The 15993-nt window shown below is 42.4% G+C and overlaps 1 protein-coding gene across 5 annotated transcripts in view; it reads right to left on the bottom strand.

Moving 5' to 3' along the window:
- LOC148013193 (anthranilate synthase alpha subunit 1, chloroplastic-like) overlaps positions 1–15993 on the bottom strand; it is a 176112-nt gene that overhangs the window by 114729 nt on the left and 45390 nt on the right. For all 5 annotated transcript variants that reach the window (XR_015688808.1, XM_087667644.1, XM_087667642.1 and 2 more), the window contains exons 3-4: positions 14310–14443; positions 14036–14214 (exon numbers count right to left, since the gene is read on the bottom strand). Coding sequence is in view for 4 of the 5 variants with exons in the window: in XM_087667644.1 (XP_087523770.1) it covers positions 14036–14214; positions 14310–14443 (313 nt within the window). In the remaining variant the exon portion in view is untranslated. The remainder of the gene's footprint in view (positions 1–14035; positions 14215–14309; positions 14444–15993) is intronic.

The following is a 15993-nucleotide window of genomic DNA, read 5'->3' as shown; positions in this document are numbered from 1 at the left end:
GAAAATAAGGAAGAGAAATCTGCACTGACTGAAATGAATGCTGAATACACTGAAATGGACTGATCAGTCCCTGCACGCAGCCAACAACGTCAGTGAGGGCACCAGATAAGGCTGATGATGATGGCAGCACCACCACGGGGGAGAAAGAGTGTCGGAATCTGCAAGAAGACAAGTGATCAAGTGGGGAGGGGGGCTGCCAATAAATAGGCAACGGACAAACCCTAACCCTAACCCTAAAATGGGCGCAAACCCTAAAATGGGCGCAAACCCTAAAAGTGCCCTAAAATGGGCGCCCCACAACAGTGACCAAAAAGTGGCCGGGCAGCCAGTGGCTACTCACTAAAAGAGGCCAAAAAGAAATACACAACCTAAGACAGCCAGTCGAGAGTGACTAGCCTCCCCCATCAAAACACATGACAGACATGTTAGAGCTCCTAATGTCCTCGTCTGACTCAGACTGAGGCTCACAGGCAGGAGATGACAAGGCATGACAAACATGACTGCTAACATCTTACCCTTCTCTTACTGTCCCTTCTAAGAAGTGGTAAGGAGGGCCCTCACTACAGGAGATGCTCCATGAAACCAATCGAACAATCTAGCATAACGCAAGAGCTAACACTCAAATTCATAGAATGTGGGCATAGTGGATTGTGAGATGACCTACTGCACAAAGTTAAAGTATTTCCTAGGTAACTTATTTAGAAACACCATGACCTGGTCATCATGGAACTTAGGAGCCCCCATCGTAGAGAACTCTTTGAGGAGTCGTTGATACTCACACAACTTGACCTTAAGGTCATCCTTATCAGTAATAGTGAAAATCTGAAGCTCATGGTCAAGATTAATGCGACGGGCAGTATCCCAAGCCACATAGGAGTCAATCAAGAGTGTCCAACACTCTGACACTAAGTCGAAATATTGAAGCTGAGAATGAAACTCAGGTAGTAAGCCCTGCATCAACTCAACTATAACAGAGACATTATGAGCCTTCCATGAGCGGACGACCTCATATGAAACAAGTGTGGGATTGGGTTGCGGTTCCAAACCCTGCACAAGATCCCATAGATTCTGAGAATCTAGGACATGCCTTATCAAATTAGACCAAGTGGTATAGTTAGACCCATTGAAAGGAGTCTTGTTATTGAATGAGTTCTTAGCAGATGAGGAGCTAGAACCATGAGGTGTTGGTGGAGGAGAATAAGTGTGATGTGGTGGTGGACAAGATGGTGGAGGTTAAGGAGGGGGATAAGAAATAGGGTAGGAAAAAATAGGTTGTTGATGTCTAAAGAGTGCCGATTGCTACGGAGGCACTGGAATAAAAGTGTTTCCATAAGGTGCCAAAGGTGGAGATGGAAGCACTGGGACATGGTAGCCTTGTCTAAGGGTCAGCTAATAGGGCACAATAGAATGACCAAGTGGTCCACTAGGTAAAGCCATAGAGGCAAACTGTGGTACCAAATGATCCATGCTCGAAGAACACCCTGGAGGGGAAAAACTCGAAAGTGTGTGTGTGGGAGGATGAGCTCCCACAACGGATATACCACCCAAATAGGAGAAAGGAGTCCTAAAGGTTGTGCCTAAACGAGTCCTAGAGGTTGTGCCTAATGAATGACCCCCCAGTGTGATGAGCTCCCACAACAGATACACCACCCAAATAGGAGAAAGAAGTCCTAAAGGTTGTGCCTAATGGATGACCCCCCAGTGTGATGTGTGGTGAATACATAGGTGTACTTAATGGAGGCTGAAAGGAATATGCAACGGAAGATGAGGGAAGGATGGGTGGGAGCCCAAATGAATTTGTGATAGGTGAAGATATGGCAAACATCATTGGTTCCTTTTGTCCATTAAATGCAACAAAATGAGATATACCTACTCTAGTATGACCGTGAGAAACAAAATTATTTAAAGGAAAAGGAATAGAAGAAATACTTACAAGTTATTGCTTCGTTTTTTTACCTTGTCTAGAGTTGTCAAAGAAATATCTATCTTCCTCATTACTTCCAAACCAAAACATATTATGTATTACCCCTTCTTTAAGAGGATCTCCCAAACCATGAGAAATAGAAATATCAAATACCATAGAATAAGAAACGAGATTGTGCATACCTGGCATTGGAGAAAAGAAGTAAGATGGAAGTGGTATGTAATCTATGCCAATTTCCACTTGCAGATGGCCAGTCCGAAGTGGAGATTCCATCATACCTGCCTAGTCAATAGTTATGTGCATCGAATCTGAAGGAAGAAACTCAAGCTTACCTTCAATCTGCTACTGAGCCCTATGCATAAGGATGAGATTGTACTCAGCAGCTGAAATCTTGTACGGTCAATGGACTCCATGGTAGTCCGAAGTTTCTCCACCCATGCAAGATCTAGCAGGGGCAAGTTGGGAGGCCCACTCCTGCTCATTTCTTGACATGCTTGGCTGTGGAGTCTGGAGCAGTGTATCCGTGTTCGAAGTCATCTGAACCTTTTGTTATTCTTGCTTCTACGAATGAGCTCTCCGATCAAGTCCAAGGTTTCTCAAAGAGAACTTGGCTTTGATACCATGTGACGAGATGCTCTAAACACAAAAACACAATACCAATCGTACGACAAAGTACAAGCTGATAACACAAAACACAGTTAGGGTTAGGGTAACTCAGAGAGAATGAACAAAGATAATAATGAAATGAATGACTGCTAAATAGACAATGCTCATGCAGCAAACACACTGTGCAAAAGGTGAATATTGTACCACAAACTCCCGTATCTCGAGGATTAAGACAGAGGTAATGAGCTAGAGAGTGTGTCGTACTCCAAACGACCCAAAACACAACAAAGCAGCCTCCGAATGTGGAACACAAGCAAACGCAACCAAGGAAGGCTGGATCTAATGTGCAGACGCCAGTGTAGGAGAGAAAAATACTAAAAATGCAGGTGAGGAGATCAACAGCAGTAGTCACCAAGCTGAAATCAGCTCCAAATAGTGTGTGGTAGGCTCGAAATAGGCGCCAGACTCTTGTAGACAGCAATGGCCAGCTTGGACCGCAACGTCCTCCGCATCCGAGATATGGACAGGAAGCTGAAAGACCTAAAATATGCAAAAATGAGATTAGGGAGAGTGGTAGGCTACATGCCTATTTATAGAAAGTTTGGGGTACCAAAATCAGGGTTTTGCATGTGGGACACAGCAACTCTCTAGCATCACGTTTCTTTTTTTAATAAAAGATTTTCTTCATTAATTAAGCGCATTTTGGGCTTATTTAAGTCAAGCTAATGCATTTTAAGCTCAACATCCACACCTCTTTTGCGGAGGACATCATGGTCAAAGCTTCCACCATGCACACATGTTACCATCCAGCGCCTCATTCCAATCTTTCACACGTATTTATTGTTGTCGCCAGGTCCCAGGAGCTGTCACCTACAGTTGAGTGTTCTCGCCTACAATTGGTTGCTATCGCAACTTGCCACCAACAAGCAATTGTCACCATGATCTTCTCTCTTCTCTGAAAGCTGTGTTTTGGTTTTTTGCCTATTGCCCTAACATTCTCTCACCATTGTCTATTGCATTTGCACCTAACAGCTATTGTGCAGATTTTCTCTCTCTTCATATACCTACGATTTTAGTCTTTCTCTCTACTACACTGCCGACTGCATCAGATCCAGCCTTCCTTGGCTGCATTTGCTGGTGTTCAACACTCAGAAGCTGCCTTTGCTCCGTTCGAAGTGCCACACACTCTACAGCTCATAATCCATGCCTTGATCCTAGAGATACAAGAGTTTGAGGTTCAGTATTCACTGCATAGTGTGTTTGTTGCATGAGCATTGTATATTCATTATTCATTCACTTTATTATTCATTGTGTTCACTGTCTTTGAGTTACCCTAATCCTAACTGTGTTCTAAGTTTATTAGTCTGTGTTTTGTCGTACGATTAGTTTCATGCTTTTTGGGTTTAGAGTTTTTCTTTACATGGTATCACGGCTAGGTACCCTTTGAAAAACCTTGGCTTTTGATCGGAAAGCTCATTCGCGAAAGCTAAAACAACAAAAGGGTCAGATGACTTCAAACACATTCACAACACCACTTCAACCTCCATAGCCAAACATAGAAACAAACAATCAGGAGTGGGCCTCCCGGCTTGCACTGCGTGATCTAACATGGGTGGAGAACCATTAGACTACCATGGAGTCCACAGACCATATCAGATTTCTGCCATTGAGTATGATCTCTTGAAGGTAAGCTTGAGTTTTCTCCTTTCGATTCAATGCACAGAACTAATGATCTTGCAAGACCTTCGGAATCTCCACTACAGACTGGCCATCCGCAAGTGGAACCTCGTTCGGATTACACATCACTTCCATAGTACTACTTTTCTCCAATGCCAAATACTAACCCTACTATTTGAGATTCTATGCCAACTGATTCTCTATTTTCTGTTGGATCACATCAAGGAGGGAATGTTCAAAACAAGCTTTGGTTTGTGAGTAATGAGAAAGCAGGTACTTCTTCATGAACTCAAAACTAGGTAAGGAGCTAAAAGAAAACTTGTAAGTATTCCTACCCTTCCTTTTCTTTCAAATGATTTTATTTCTCATGGTCAATGTGGAGTAGGTGTATCTTCATTTAGTGCATTTAATGGACAAAAGGAACCAACAATGTTTTCCACAACAACATCCATCACAAATCCATTTGGGCTCCCACCCATCCCTCTCTCATCTTTCGTTGTACCTTTCTTTCCGCTTCCATTAAGTGCACCACATTATCCATTACACACCACACCGGGATTTCTGCACATTTAGGCACAATCTTTAGAAACTCTCCATACCCGTTTCCAAGTGATGTACCTGTGATGGAGGCTTGACCTCCCATACATACACTTTTGGGCTATCCCTCTAGGAGTGCATCCCAAACATACTCAAGTGTGGATCGTTTGGTATCGCAATTTGCCTCTATGGCATTACCTAGTGGACCATCTGATCATTTTATAGTGCCCCACAGCCAACATTTGGACAAGGCTATCGTGCCCCAATGCCTCCACCTACACTTGTGGTATCATATGGATGTTTCAGTACCTCCACGACAATCAGCTCTCATTGGACATCAGCAGCCTATTTCTGCATATCCATCTTTATCCCCTACTACTTCTTATCCACCACCACCATCTTATCCCATCTATTCATCTTCCCAGACACCTCATGGTTCTAGTTCCTCATCTGCCAAAAGCATGCATTTAATGACAAGACTCGTTTCAACGGGTCAAACTACACCACTTGGTCAAATTTGATGAGGCATGTCTTAGACTCTCAGAACCTATGGGATTTAGTGCACGGATTGGAACCCCAACCTAATCCCACCCTTATGCCATACGAGGTCGTCCGCTCATGGAAGGCTCGTAATGCCTCCGCTATTGTTGAGCTTATGCAAGGCTTGTTGCCTGAGTTTCACTCTCAGCTTCAACGTTTCGATTTAGCATCCGAGCGTTGGGCACACTAGACTGACCGCTATGCAGCTCAAAATAGGATCCGTCGCATCAATTTGGATCATGAGCTCCAAAATTTCAAAATCATAGACAAGGATGGCTTGAAAGTCAAGTTGGTTGAGTATCGTCGTCTCCTCGGTGAGTTCTCAACCACTAGGACTCCTAAGTCCTCTAACCATCAAGTTACCCTATTCCTTAACAAGCTGCCAAAAAAATATCTCACAGCCTCAGATGTCTACATTTTATGAGTTTGAGTGTCAACCATTATGTTACCCATAATTGTTCGATCAATTTCATAACAGGTCCTCGATAGAGGGGGTTCTTGTTGCATCTTCTCAGAGGGGGCAACAAGGCAAGGGCACACAAAACTCAAATCAAAATTAAAATCAAAACAAGGCTAGTGAATCCCAAGGAAACAATCAATCCATACTTAAACCAGGATGGGAGAATGTATCTAAAAAGAATAGATATTGTCAACATTGTCAAAAGGCTAGCTATTATGACGACAAGTGTCGATCTACGGTAAGAGGTACACAGCCCAAATCTAAGAATCAGACCCCTGCACCCAGTCTAGTAACCCCCAACAAGGGGAGCAAGGTGGTGGCAACCCTCAGCAAGGGCAATGGAGAGACCATACCCACACTGCCATCTGTCCATCATCACAGTCGATAAACTACTCAACTCCACAGGGTTTGTCTAATTGGTCTACAAAGTCCCACATCATCTCTTTAGAGACATTGGATGCAATTCTCGTTCACATCTGAGAGTTGCCTCTTGATGAGATACCTGCAAAGGCCCACTCGTCACAGCCTAGCACATCAGTACCTATTTGGCTAGCCGGCACTAGAGCTGCCCATGACATGACTCCTAGAGTGGACAAGTTTTTTTTCTGAGCCCTTGTAGCCAGGAGTGTCTATGTAGGAAATAACTCCTCGATCAAGATTCAAGCCCAGGGTCATGTCAATTTTCGCACCGACCTGGGTCCAGATCTCACTTCACTGGATGATGTCTATCATGTCCCCTAGCTTGGGGTGAGCTTATTGTCTGTTCAATAGCTTTGCCAGTTGGGGCAAGCAGTTTTCTTCACAGCAACCACACTCGAGGTCCTAGACTCTCGGACTGCTTTAGTGATTGCTCACGGCAAGACACAACCTAATGGCCTTTATCACATGACTCTCTTTCTTACCAAGCCAACTGCCGATGATCCGGAGTTCCATCACTTCCAGGCTTTGGCCACTATACTGGAGCCCACGGACTTTGAGCATCTTTGGCATTTTTGCTTAAGACATCTTGGCTACGACTCTCTTTATGAGGTGTCACGTTAGGGATGGTTGAGGGTCTTCCACGCCTAAAACTATCTCGAGAGGTCTGTAAAGCATATCAACTAGGTAAGGAGCATCGTACACCCTTTCCTCAACAGTATATCACTTGAGCTATGGAACCCCTTAGGCTCATTCATGTAGATCTTTGTGGTCCCATATCCACTGTCACCTTAAATGGCGCACTATACTTCTTTTTTATAGTGGATGATTTCTCTACATACATGTGGGTGTACTTCCTCAAGCACAAGTCTGATGCTTTCACTTATTTCAATGCATGGGTGCTGCTGGTTCGTAACCAAACTAGACATCGTGTAGGTACTATAAGGAGTGATTCTAGTGGCAATTTTACCTCCCGTTTTCTGAGTTTCTACAGAAGCAAGGCATTGCTTGCCAACTCAGCTCTACCAACTTCCTTACATAGAATGAAGTCATAGAGCGTAGAAACTGGACTATCCTGAATATGGCATGCTCTATGCTATTCACAGTAGAGCTCCCTAGGCGCCTTTCGGTCAAGGCTCTTAACACTTCAGTGTACATCATTAATCGATCCCCAACAGCAACGGTCCCTAAAAAGACTCCGTACAAGGTATTATTTGGCTCTTGGCCTGTTATTTCTCACTTCAGGGTTTTTAATAGTCTTGCTTATACGCACACTCCTAATGACAAGATAGGAAAGCTCACCCCTCAAGCAGATCTCTTGATTTTTGTGGGCTATTATTTTGAAGCAAGAGCCTATCGTTTGTTCGATCCTCGAAAGAACAAGGTGATCGTTAGGTGGGATGTCGTCTTTGATGAGAGGGACATCATGCAATCCTCTGCACTGGACTCTTTGTTCTCACCTTCGCTCACATCATTTGAGGTTGTGCCTACTGAGCCCAGTCTACTGCCTGCTCCTAACCTTCCTCCAGATACTTCTTCTCAACTCTCACGCCTTTTTCACAAGCCCCATTACCTCACCGGTATGAGCAGACCATGCGGGATTCAAGGATCCTTCCACTGGATCTCACTCCGGAGGGCCCTAGAAGGTCTGTTCGGCTCGCCCCTCATGCTTCATATGCATCGTTATTTACAGCTAATTACATTGCACATTTTAAGCTAGACAGTTGGCAAGAGGCTCTCTAGGACCCTCTGTGGCATGAGGCCATGGAGAAGAAACTGGATAATATTTATCAAAATGAGACTTGGACATTGGTGGATCGTCCTCGTCACAAGCCGATCGTCGAGACGACATGGTTTTTTAGGACTAAGCTAAAGGTTAATGGTGCTTTAGCAAATACAAGACTCGCCTTGTAGTGCAAGGTTTCTGACGAAAACACGGCATTGACTATGAAAAAACCTTCGCACCTATTACTCGATTGACATCATTTCCTCTATAAGTTGCACTCACCTGCTTGGCCGATCTATTAGATGGATGTCAAAAGTGCCTTTTTGAATGGTTATTTGGAGAAGGAAGTCTATGTGGAGTAGCCTTCTGGCTTTTCTTCCGCTGACCGAACTGACAAGGTATTTCGCTTGTGGAAAGCTCTTTATAGACTGAAGCAAGCGCTGCAATCTTGGTACCACAGGATGGACAAGTTCTTACAGACTCATAAATACCATTCTACCCCTTGTGATCCAAAACTCTACATGTGCACCACTAGCACGAGGGTCAACTATATTCTGCTTTATGTTGATGATATACTACTCACTCGCTCAAATTCTACGGCTCTAGTAGAAATTAAGGCATAGCTTTGATCCGAGGGAACTATCTTTCTGTCGCAGCAAAAGTACACCCTATAGCTGGTGGAACAGTATTGCACTGATTAGACACGGCCAATGGCCACACCTCTAGATCCCACTATCTATCTACACAAGGATCCCTCAGGTCATCCTTTTGATGCTCATACCTATCATTCTATTGTAGGAAAATTGCTTGGGTTGATTCATACCCAACCAGATCTTGTATTCTCAGTTAGTTTGGTAAGTTTGTTTTTTAATCCATCTCTTGGGCCAGCCATAAGCACGAGACGGTGGCGGCTTTTGCAACAGAGGCAGAGTATTGGACTCTCTTGGATGGCACTACAAAGATCATCTATCTAAGTAACTTGCCGGTTGCACTTCAGTTCCCTTGTGAGTTGCCTACAGTTGTCTACTGTGACAACCAGAGTGTCATTGCCCTTGCTCTACTATTGGTTTTCTGTGGCATTAGCCTTAATAGGGACTAGACTAGGATAGCCTTAACAGGGGCGGACTAGGATAGTCTTTAGCAATGTGGCCTTATCTTTTGCATCAGCTACAAAGGGACTTGTAATCCATGGATCTTCTAGGGTTTGGGAAATTTGGGGAAATGTGACCCTTCTCTTCACATATATAGCATTCCACTTCTAATCATTGTCCACCACCAGATTGTCTTCCTCTGTAACTTTGGCCAAGGAATCTCCTTGGACCAAAACTAGGACCAAAATCTATGGGCAGCTTTGACCAATATCTTGTGTTGCCATCCTGGATTCTAGCTTTGTTGAACCTTGCTTCCTCATCTTTTATTCTCCTTTCGTGCATCCCCTTCAAAGAGCGGATGTCTTCTATGTGGTTCTTTCTTAGATAATAAGAATAGCATGCTCTAGGAATAGTTGGCTTTCAGATACATTTAGTTGGCTTTCCACACCTTGTGTTTGATCTCATCACATCTCTTCCTGATCTTGTAGTATTAGATATGCTAGCAATATTCACTTTCAGTGTCTATAGCAGCTGCTTTATGATCACATCCATTAGCTCTTTCTTAATGCTTGCAACTAAATTAGACAAGTAGTGGCAATCCTATCATCTCCCCTCAGACACAACACGTGGCGGTTCAATACCATTTCACCAGAGAATAGGTTGAGCTAGGTACCATTCGCATGGAGTTTGTGCCGTAAAGTGACAACTTTGCAAATATTTTAACCAAGGTAGTCAAACTAGTCAGTTCTATAGTATCTTCTACCACGGATCGCCTTGGATACATCCTCCTCTACTTCTTCAAATTGATGGGAACAGGGTGCTGTAAGGGCTTACTTCCTGAGTTCCATTCTCAGTTACAGCATTTTCCCCTCACATCTGAGTGTTGGAGTCATTTCATTGACTGCTATATGCACAGCAAGATGGCATTCGACATATTAGCCTTGACTTCAAGCTCAAGTGTTTTTCATGAAGGGAATGATTTGAAAGTCAAGTTGGTCGAATATTAATGATTACTTACTGAGTTTGCCACTATTGGCTTTTTTAAGTGTTACATTCTTTTTTAATAACTTGTCCAAAAAATATTTCCATTTCATCTAGCACATTATCCCATTGCCCCGATTGCCGAACTTCTATGAGTTTAAGTGTCAATTCTTGCATTATGTAAGACTACATGATCAAGTCCACAAGAAGTCCTCCACATACTCTTATTGAGAGAGGATTCTGGTTGCCTTTTATTTGCAAGGGAAAGCTAGCACTGGCAAGAACTCGCAAGATGCGAAGGCAAGCCAAAACAAGGATGATAACCCTTCCTTGGATGGAAACAAAGAAACAAAACTCATATGGCAACAACTCTCTAAGAAAAATAGGATTTGCATACATTGCTAGAGATAGGGTCATGTGAATAACGAGTGACGTACCAAGGCCCAAGGTCTTCCTCCTAAGAAACCCTGGTAGACCAATACAACTGCCTCCACTCCTGCTCGACAACATGTGGCACGCAGATAGCTTTAATAGCCTATATCTTTGAGAATCCCTGAAGAATTAGTTGATTGGTCTGCTAGCTTCCCATCCATCGCACTCTCTTTGAATCCATTCCTAGGTCATCCTCTACAGCTTCATCTAAGACCACTTCTCCACCTCATCTGGTGTTTCATTGGTAGAGACCTGTTGATGGACATATACAATGGTGGTTCCATCTTTAGTCTTCCATTGCACTCACTTACATATACACTCTCATTGCATTATTCTTTCATTTAGCTCTACTTTTCTATTTTCTTTTACTTTGGAGCATCCCACTATTGACCTCTATTTTGCATATTCTAATCTCTCTTGCAAGGTTTTGTATTTCAATGTACAGCTAACATGCAGGTTTTGATCAATCCTTCTTGGAATGGAGACATGGAATGCACAACATTCCTTTCATGGTTTCATCTTCCTAAGAGATTTGCTCTTTTACCAACATGGAGGCCTCCCCTCCCGAGATGGACCCTGCAACATCTCTCTTGATGCTATCATGACAATGAGTTCTACCTTGCTCTTCCAATCAGAATACTTCATCCTTCTCTTCGTCTATTACCATGGTTCTCGGCACTACACAAAGACTAACATCAAGCTCCTCTTTCTTCTTCAACATAAATATATGGGTTAAGAGGGGGTTCCTATCCTTTCATGGTATTCTACAGGTTTCACGACTTATCTTCGACATTGGCTTTTGCCCCTATTGTATCTTCTCCTTTGCATTGCATGGTTTCATCATCTTTGTAAAGGGCACTTACGCAAGTGAACAATTTCCCCACGAGGGACGTTGTCCAAGCCATCTATTGCATACACATTCTCATCATGTAGCACACCTCTCTATGCAAAACCCTAATTTTTGAGAATCCTTTTGCATCTATAAATAGACAAGCTGCCCACCATTCAGCCCTATCCTTGTCTTGCAGACTTCAGCCATCAACCCTCTTCCACTAGTTGTCCAACCCCCAGTAACTACTACTAAATGGTCTACAACTACCGCCTAGCCTCCTAGTACTGTCAGTCAGTTTTCATCATCTACATCAAGTCGTTTCTATGTTTTCAGTCATTTTTCTCATCCACCTCTGCTTCAATTGACGGTTGCTGCACTTGGGATCCAGCTCCAATGGATGATACACATCAACACCTCCCTCAACCCACTCCCACAACAAGAGCCACCAACTGGGTAGACAGCTCTACCCTTGGGCATCTTGTAAATTCTTTCCCTCATTTACAATATTCATTCATTCACTTCAAAGTTCTCTCTCTTCTCTGTATGTGTTTGTGTGTTTTGCGTTTTGTGTTTTGTGTTTTTGCGTTTTGCATCTAGAGTTTGAGTTTTGCATGTCACTATGTGTCTTTGTGTTTCAATTGTGGTCGTACATTCTGTGTTTCCTCGGTGCAAAACTTAGCATTGATCAGTGGACTTGGATAGTGCTTGGGATTTATAGTTATGGCCGTTCTGCTTCTTTGTTGTATGGCATCTATGCTATTTAGGCTGCTATTGTCCGTGTATGTCAAGGAGTAGTTGAGCTTTATGGCCACCTGTGTATGCACATGGTCTGTTGCTATGTATTTTATAGAGCCTCTTACTTGGATGCTTTTACACAAATATTGGGCTTTTATTGGAGCTTGATTCTTGCAGGTTTATTTGCCACCCGCCATTCTTGGCTGGACATGTATGCGTTGCTTCACACAGTGGAAGGAGCAAAGCACAGTCCTCTGAGCAGCACAATGTTGGAGGAGACTCGGGGCAGCAGACACAATGTCTGCAAGCTGGAAACACAGTCCACAAATGGAGCAGATGATGGCATGATGATGACATCAGCAGTCCATCATGGCAACAAAAATGCAGCCTGTTGACAGGTTGGGACAGCAGACAGCAGCGTCAACTGTGTCTGGTTACAAACTGTATTTCACCCAGTCTGTCTCGATGCACTCCAACAATCTCAAGCTATTTACATAAAGAAAAAGTCGTCAAAAGCCTCCTAGCAGCGAGGTTGATGCATTTCTAGCCTGAAACTGTTACTTTAAGCTCAGCCTTCACCTGCAGACTTCTGTTTGTCATCTAAGCCACCATTTCAGCCCATTTCCAAATTTGTGAGATTCCCAGCAGTCAGTGACAGAATCTGTTCAGCACATATTCCAGATCATCCAAAGTACTTCAATCAAGTGTCTCTAACACTGACATTCAGTACTACGATACTTCCTCAAGATGTTCAGGTCGTGTGAAGTGGTTAGCAATAACCTCAAAAGATCTCCTTGAATTCAGGATTGAATCTTTCTGGAGGCCATGCAGTTAGATGAGCTATAAACCAGTGTTTCCAACCCAGTAGAACTCAAATTAAATGCTTAATTTCAGCTTTTGGTTCTCATGGAAACACAATCAATTCAGATCTACAAAAGCAATGCAGCTTGGTCAAAGCTACAGACTTCACAGCTATGTTTAGCCAAAGAGGGAATATGTCAGGGGCAACATCTGCAATATATTGATGTTCACATAGATGGGTCACTAGTCTAGTTCATATTTGGTGCTAGCATACATCGAACTGGTCCTCACACATCACTCCAACACAGCATTCCAGCCACCCATAATGTTGTGCATGGGAAAGCCAACTACATAATTGTCACTTTCAACAAATGAAATCGATGAGTACATGTCACGGGGACATGAAATTTTGAGATGCTTTAATCTTGCCAATAACATTTGATTAAGTTATTAATCAAACATGCAAGGTTGTTTAGCACATGTTATACACATGGTAACAAGCCAAGGACCTCGAGAATACAGTGGGTGTCAAAGGCAAAAGTTATAATAAGTTATGCCTGACAGGTACTAGATAATACTCGGTGTCAGATTTGGGCCTCGACCAATTTTATTGGCTACTAATGTAAGTCGTGACATTAGAGGCTAGCCATTAATTAATTAATTAATGCCAGTCTAAGGGCTAATAACTGCTCAAGGATACTTGGAAGACAAATTGGCCTAGCCAATTTAATTATTGGCTGGTGAAATTAATTTTTTAAGCACTAGAATAATTATTAAATTAATTTTTAAAAGTAATATTCTGAAAATTAATTTAATAAGATAAATAATGCTAGACAATGGGATTAGAAGACTACCACTTGGCAAAACTTGCCCATGCAAGTGGGAAAAACGTTTTTAGGGACTAGTGGAGTCTATTCCAACGATTGTGAGAGAGGAGGAGGCTGTTAGAGAGCAAGGAGATACTGCTGATGTGATTTGTTTCTCTGTAGAGTTGTGATTCAATTTACTTGATTTTGAAATCTATTTACCTAATATGCTCATTATACTTTTTAATATTTTACAACCTCACATGTTTTGCCCCCATGGCTTGAATAGCACCTTCATAACTTGCAAGCACCTTTTCAACAAGGCCAGAAATAACAAATATCCACAATATCAAACTCATTCACAAAAACAATTTCAAATTATAGGGCTTCATCCTGTGTGAAGTTTACTATTGGCATACATACACACATGCTGCCTCCCAAAGGATTAACAGGTCAGAAGCTGTTCGTACCACTTTGTTGCCTGTGTAGCTATTTTCCACTGATTCAAATAGGAAGCTGGGAGCTTCCCTGTCGTCCTCTTTTACTAAGCAGCGATAGGCCAATACAGGTGTCAAATGGTCAGAGAATATACGCTTAAACATGGGCACAAGATTTCCACTCTTTGCTGCCATCAGAAACTCTGAAAATCCTGAAATGACCCAGACAAATAGCCTTCAGAATTGGAATGCATTTCTGTACAGCATACATATCAACACAAAAAAGATCGGAATAATAAATTATCACCTGAAGATGAGCTTCCAGCACTCTGTTTATCCAGTTCAGTTGCCACTTGAGCCACAATGCAAGCAGCTGAAGCAGTTTTAATCTTTCGAGAAAGATTTCCTTTGTACCATACAAAGTCTGCAGATAGCATAGTCCTGCAGCACTCAAATAATGTTAAACACATAGTTGATTCAAATGTACAAAGCTGCATAAATACACAGTGCGAAATTTGCAAAATGCAGGACAGCGACCTGGAATTGCTCAAAAGCAAATGAAGACATATATGGATGAAATTTTGGGCAACTTGCAAGAGGCCACCTAGGCTAATATGGCACAAATGCTCTCAAAATGCAAGGCAAAACTAGAGGGACAGTTCTATGCACAGTTTGTATCACCGAAAGCAGATATAGAAAAGAATCTAAGAGATCTAGTACCCTGCAAGTAACGAAAGCATAGTTACCAGAACGGGGAATGAGAACGGGAACATGACCCTTGGAACAAGGGGAACGCCCAAAGTTAGGGAACGGGAACGGAGGGAACGGCACATACATACATACATACATACATACATACATACATATATATATATATATATATATATAGAGAGAGAGAGAGAGAGAGAGAATCAACACTTAAGTCTTAGAATCTAGAGAGATATATCATATCAACCATAATAAATTAGAGATATAATAACCAAGTTTTAACAATAATAAAGAATCAAAACATTGTAATCAGCAATGGATTGTCGCATTCATGATTCAACAATGTTGCATAAGTCCAACAAGTGTGCATTGCAAAGACACAAAATATGCACTAAACTTTAAAGTCTAAAGATCCATGTTACAAGAGCCCCAATTTCTAAGTCAATACTCTAAAGTTCCAAAAAACTAGCCCCGCTAAGTGCTCTAATTCATGAAAGATGGCTCCATTGTGCCTAAATGCTCATCCTGCTGAACAATATCCTTGCCATCACCATCACCATCATCATCGTCGTCGTCATCTTTTTTCCAACGTATAAAAGAATCAGCCTTTGCACCTAGTGTGCGAGCTAGCAAGCGAAGATTGGAGCTCACATAAACTAGGTCATTCGTCTTCATTGTACCAAGACGATTTCTCTTCTTTGAGAGAATGTGATTGAATGAGCTCCATAGTTGCTCTAAACAAGAAGAGCTAATTGTCTGGCTAAGAATACAAATAGCCAAACTCTGCAACTCTGGAGCTTTTGCCCCGTAATCCTCCCACCATAAAGCAGCCCCAATATTTGTCATGTCCTCTAGTGCATCCTTTGTACCAAACATCCCTAATGTTTGCCAATACACAGAGAGCTGATTTTTAATTTTGCGTTGCATTTCATAGCTAGGATATAGCCTTGCAAGCAATGTGTTCCAAGCCTTGACCACCTCAAGGTCTCTTACTTGCATCTTTTCTTGAAACTCAGGATCGAACACATATGTTGCAACATGCATAAGAGAGTCATACTCATTCCATCTACCTATGTATAATTCCTTGATCTGCTCATACCTGGCTGCATTTGGTTCCAAACTCTCCAACCTCTCAATCATGAGATCCATACCTTCATAGATCTTTCCAATGCATGGATCCATGCCATCTGCAAGCCTCAACATGTACATAATAGAATCAACCATTTGGTTGGTGCGATTCACCTCATCCCAAAAATCTCTATCAGAGACATGCATTACATAAC

The sequence above is a fragment of the Lygodium microphyllum genome, chromosome 26, assembly GCF_053477565.2.
Source record: "Lygodium microphyllum isolate KBCC chromosome 26, Lygodium_microphyllum_v1.1.10, whole genome shotgun sequence".
Taxonomy (NCBI): domain Eukaryota; kingdom Viridiplantae; phylum Streptophyta; class Polypodiopsida; order Schizaeales; family Lygodiaceae; genus Lygodium; species Lygodium microphyllum.
Note: the sequence above shows the minus strand (reverse complement) of the source record. Positions and strands in the feature narration are given on the sequence as shown.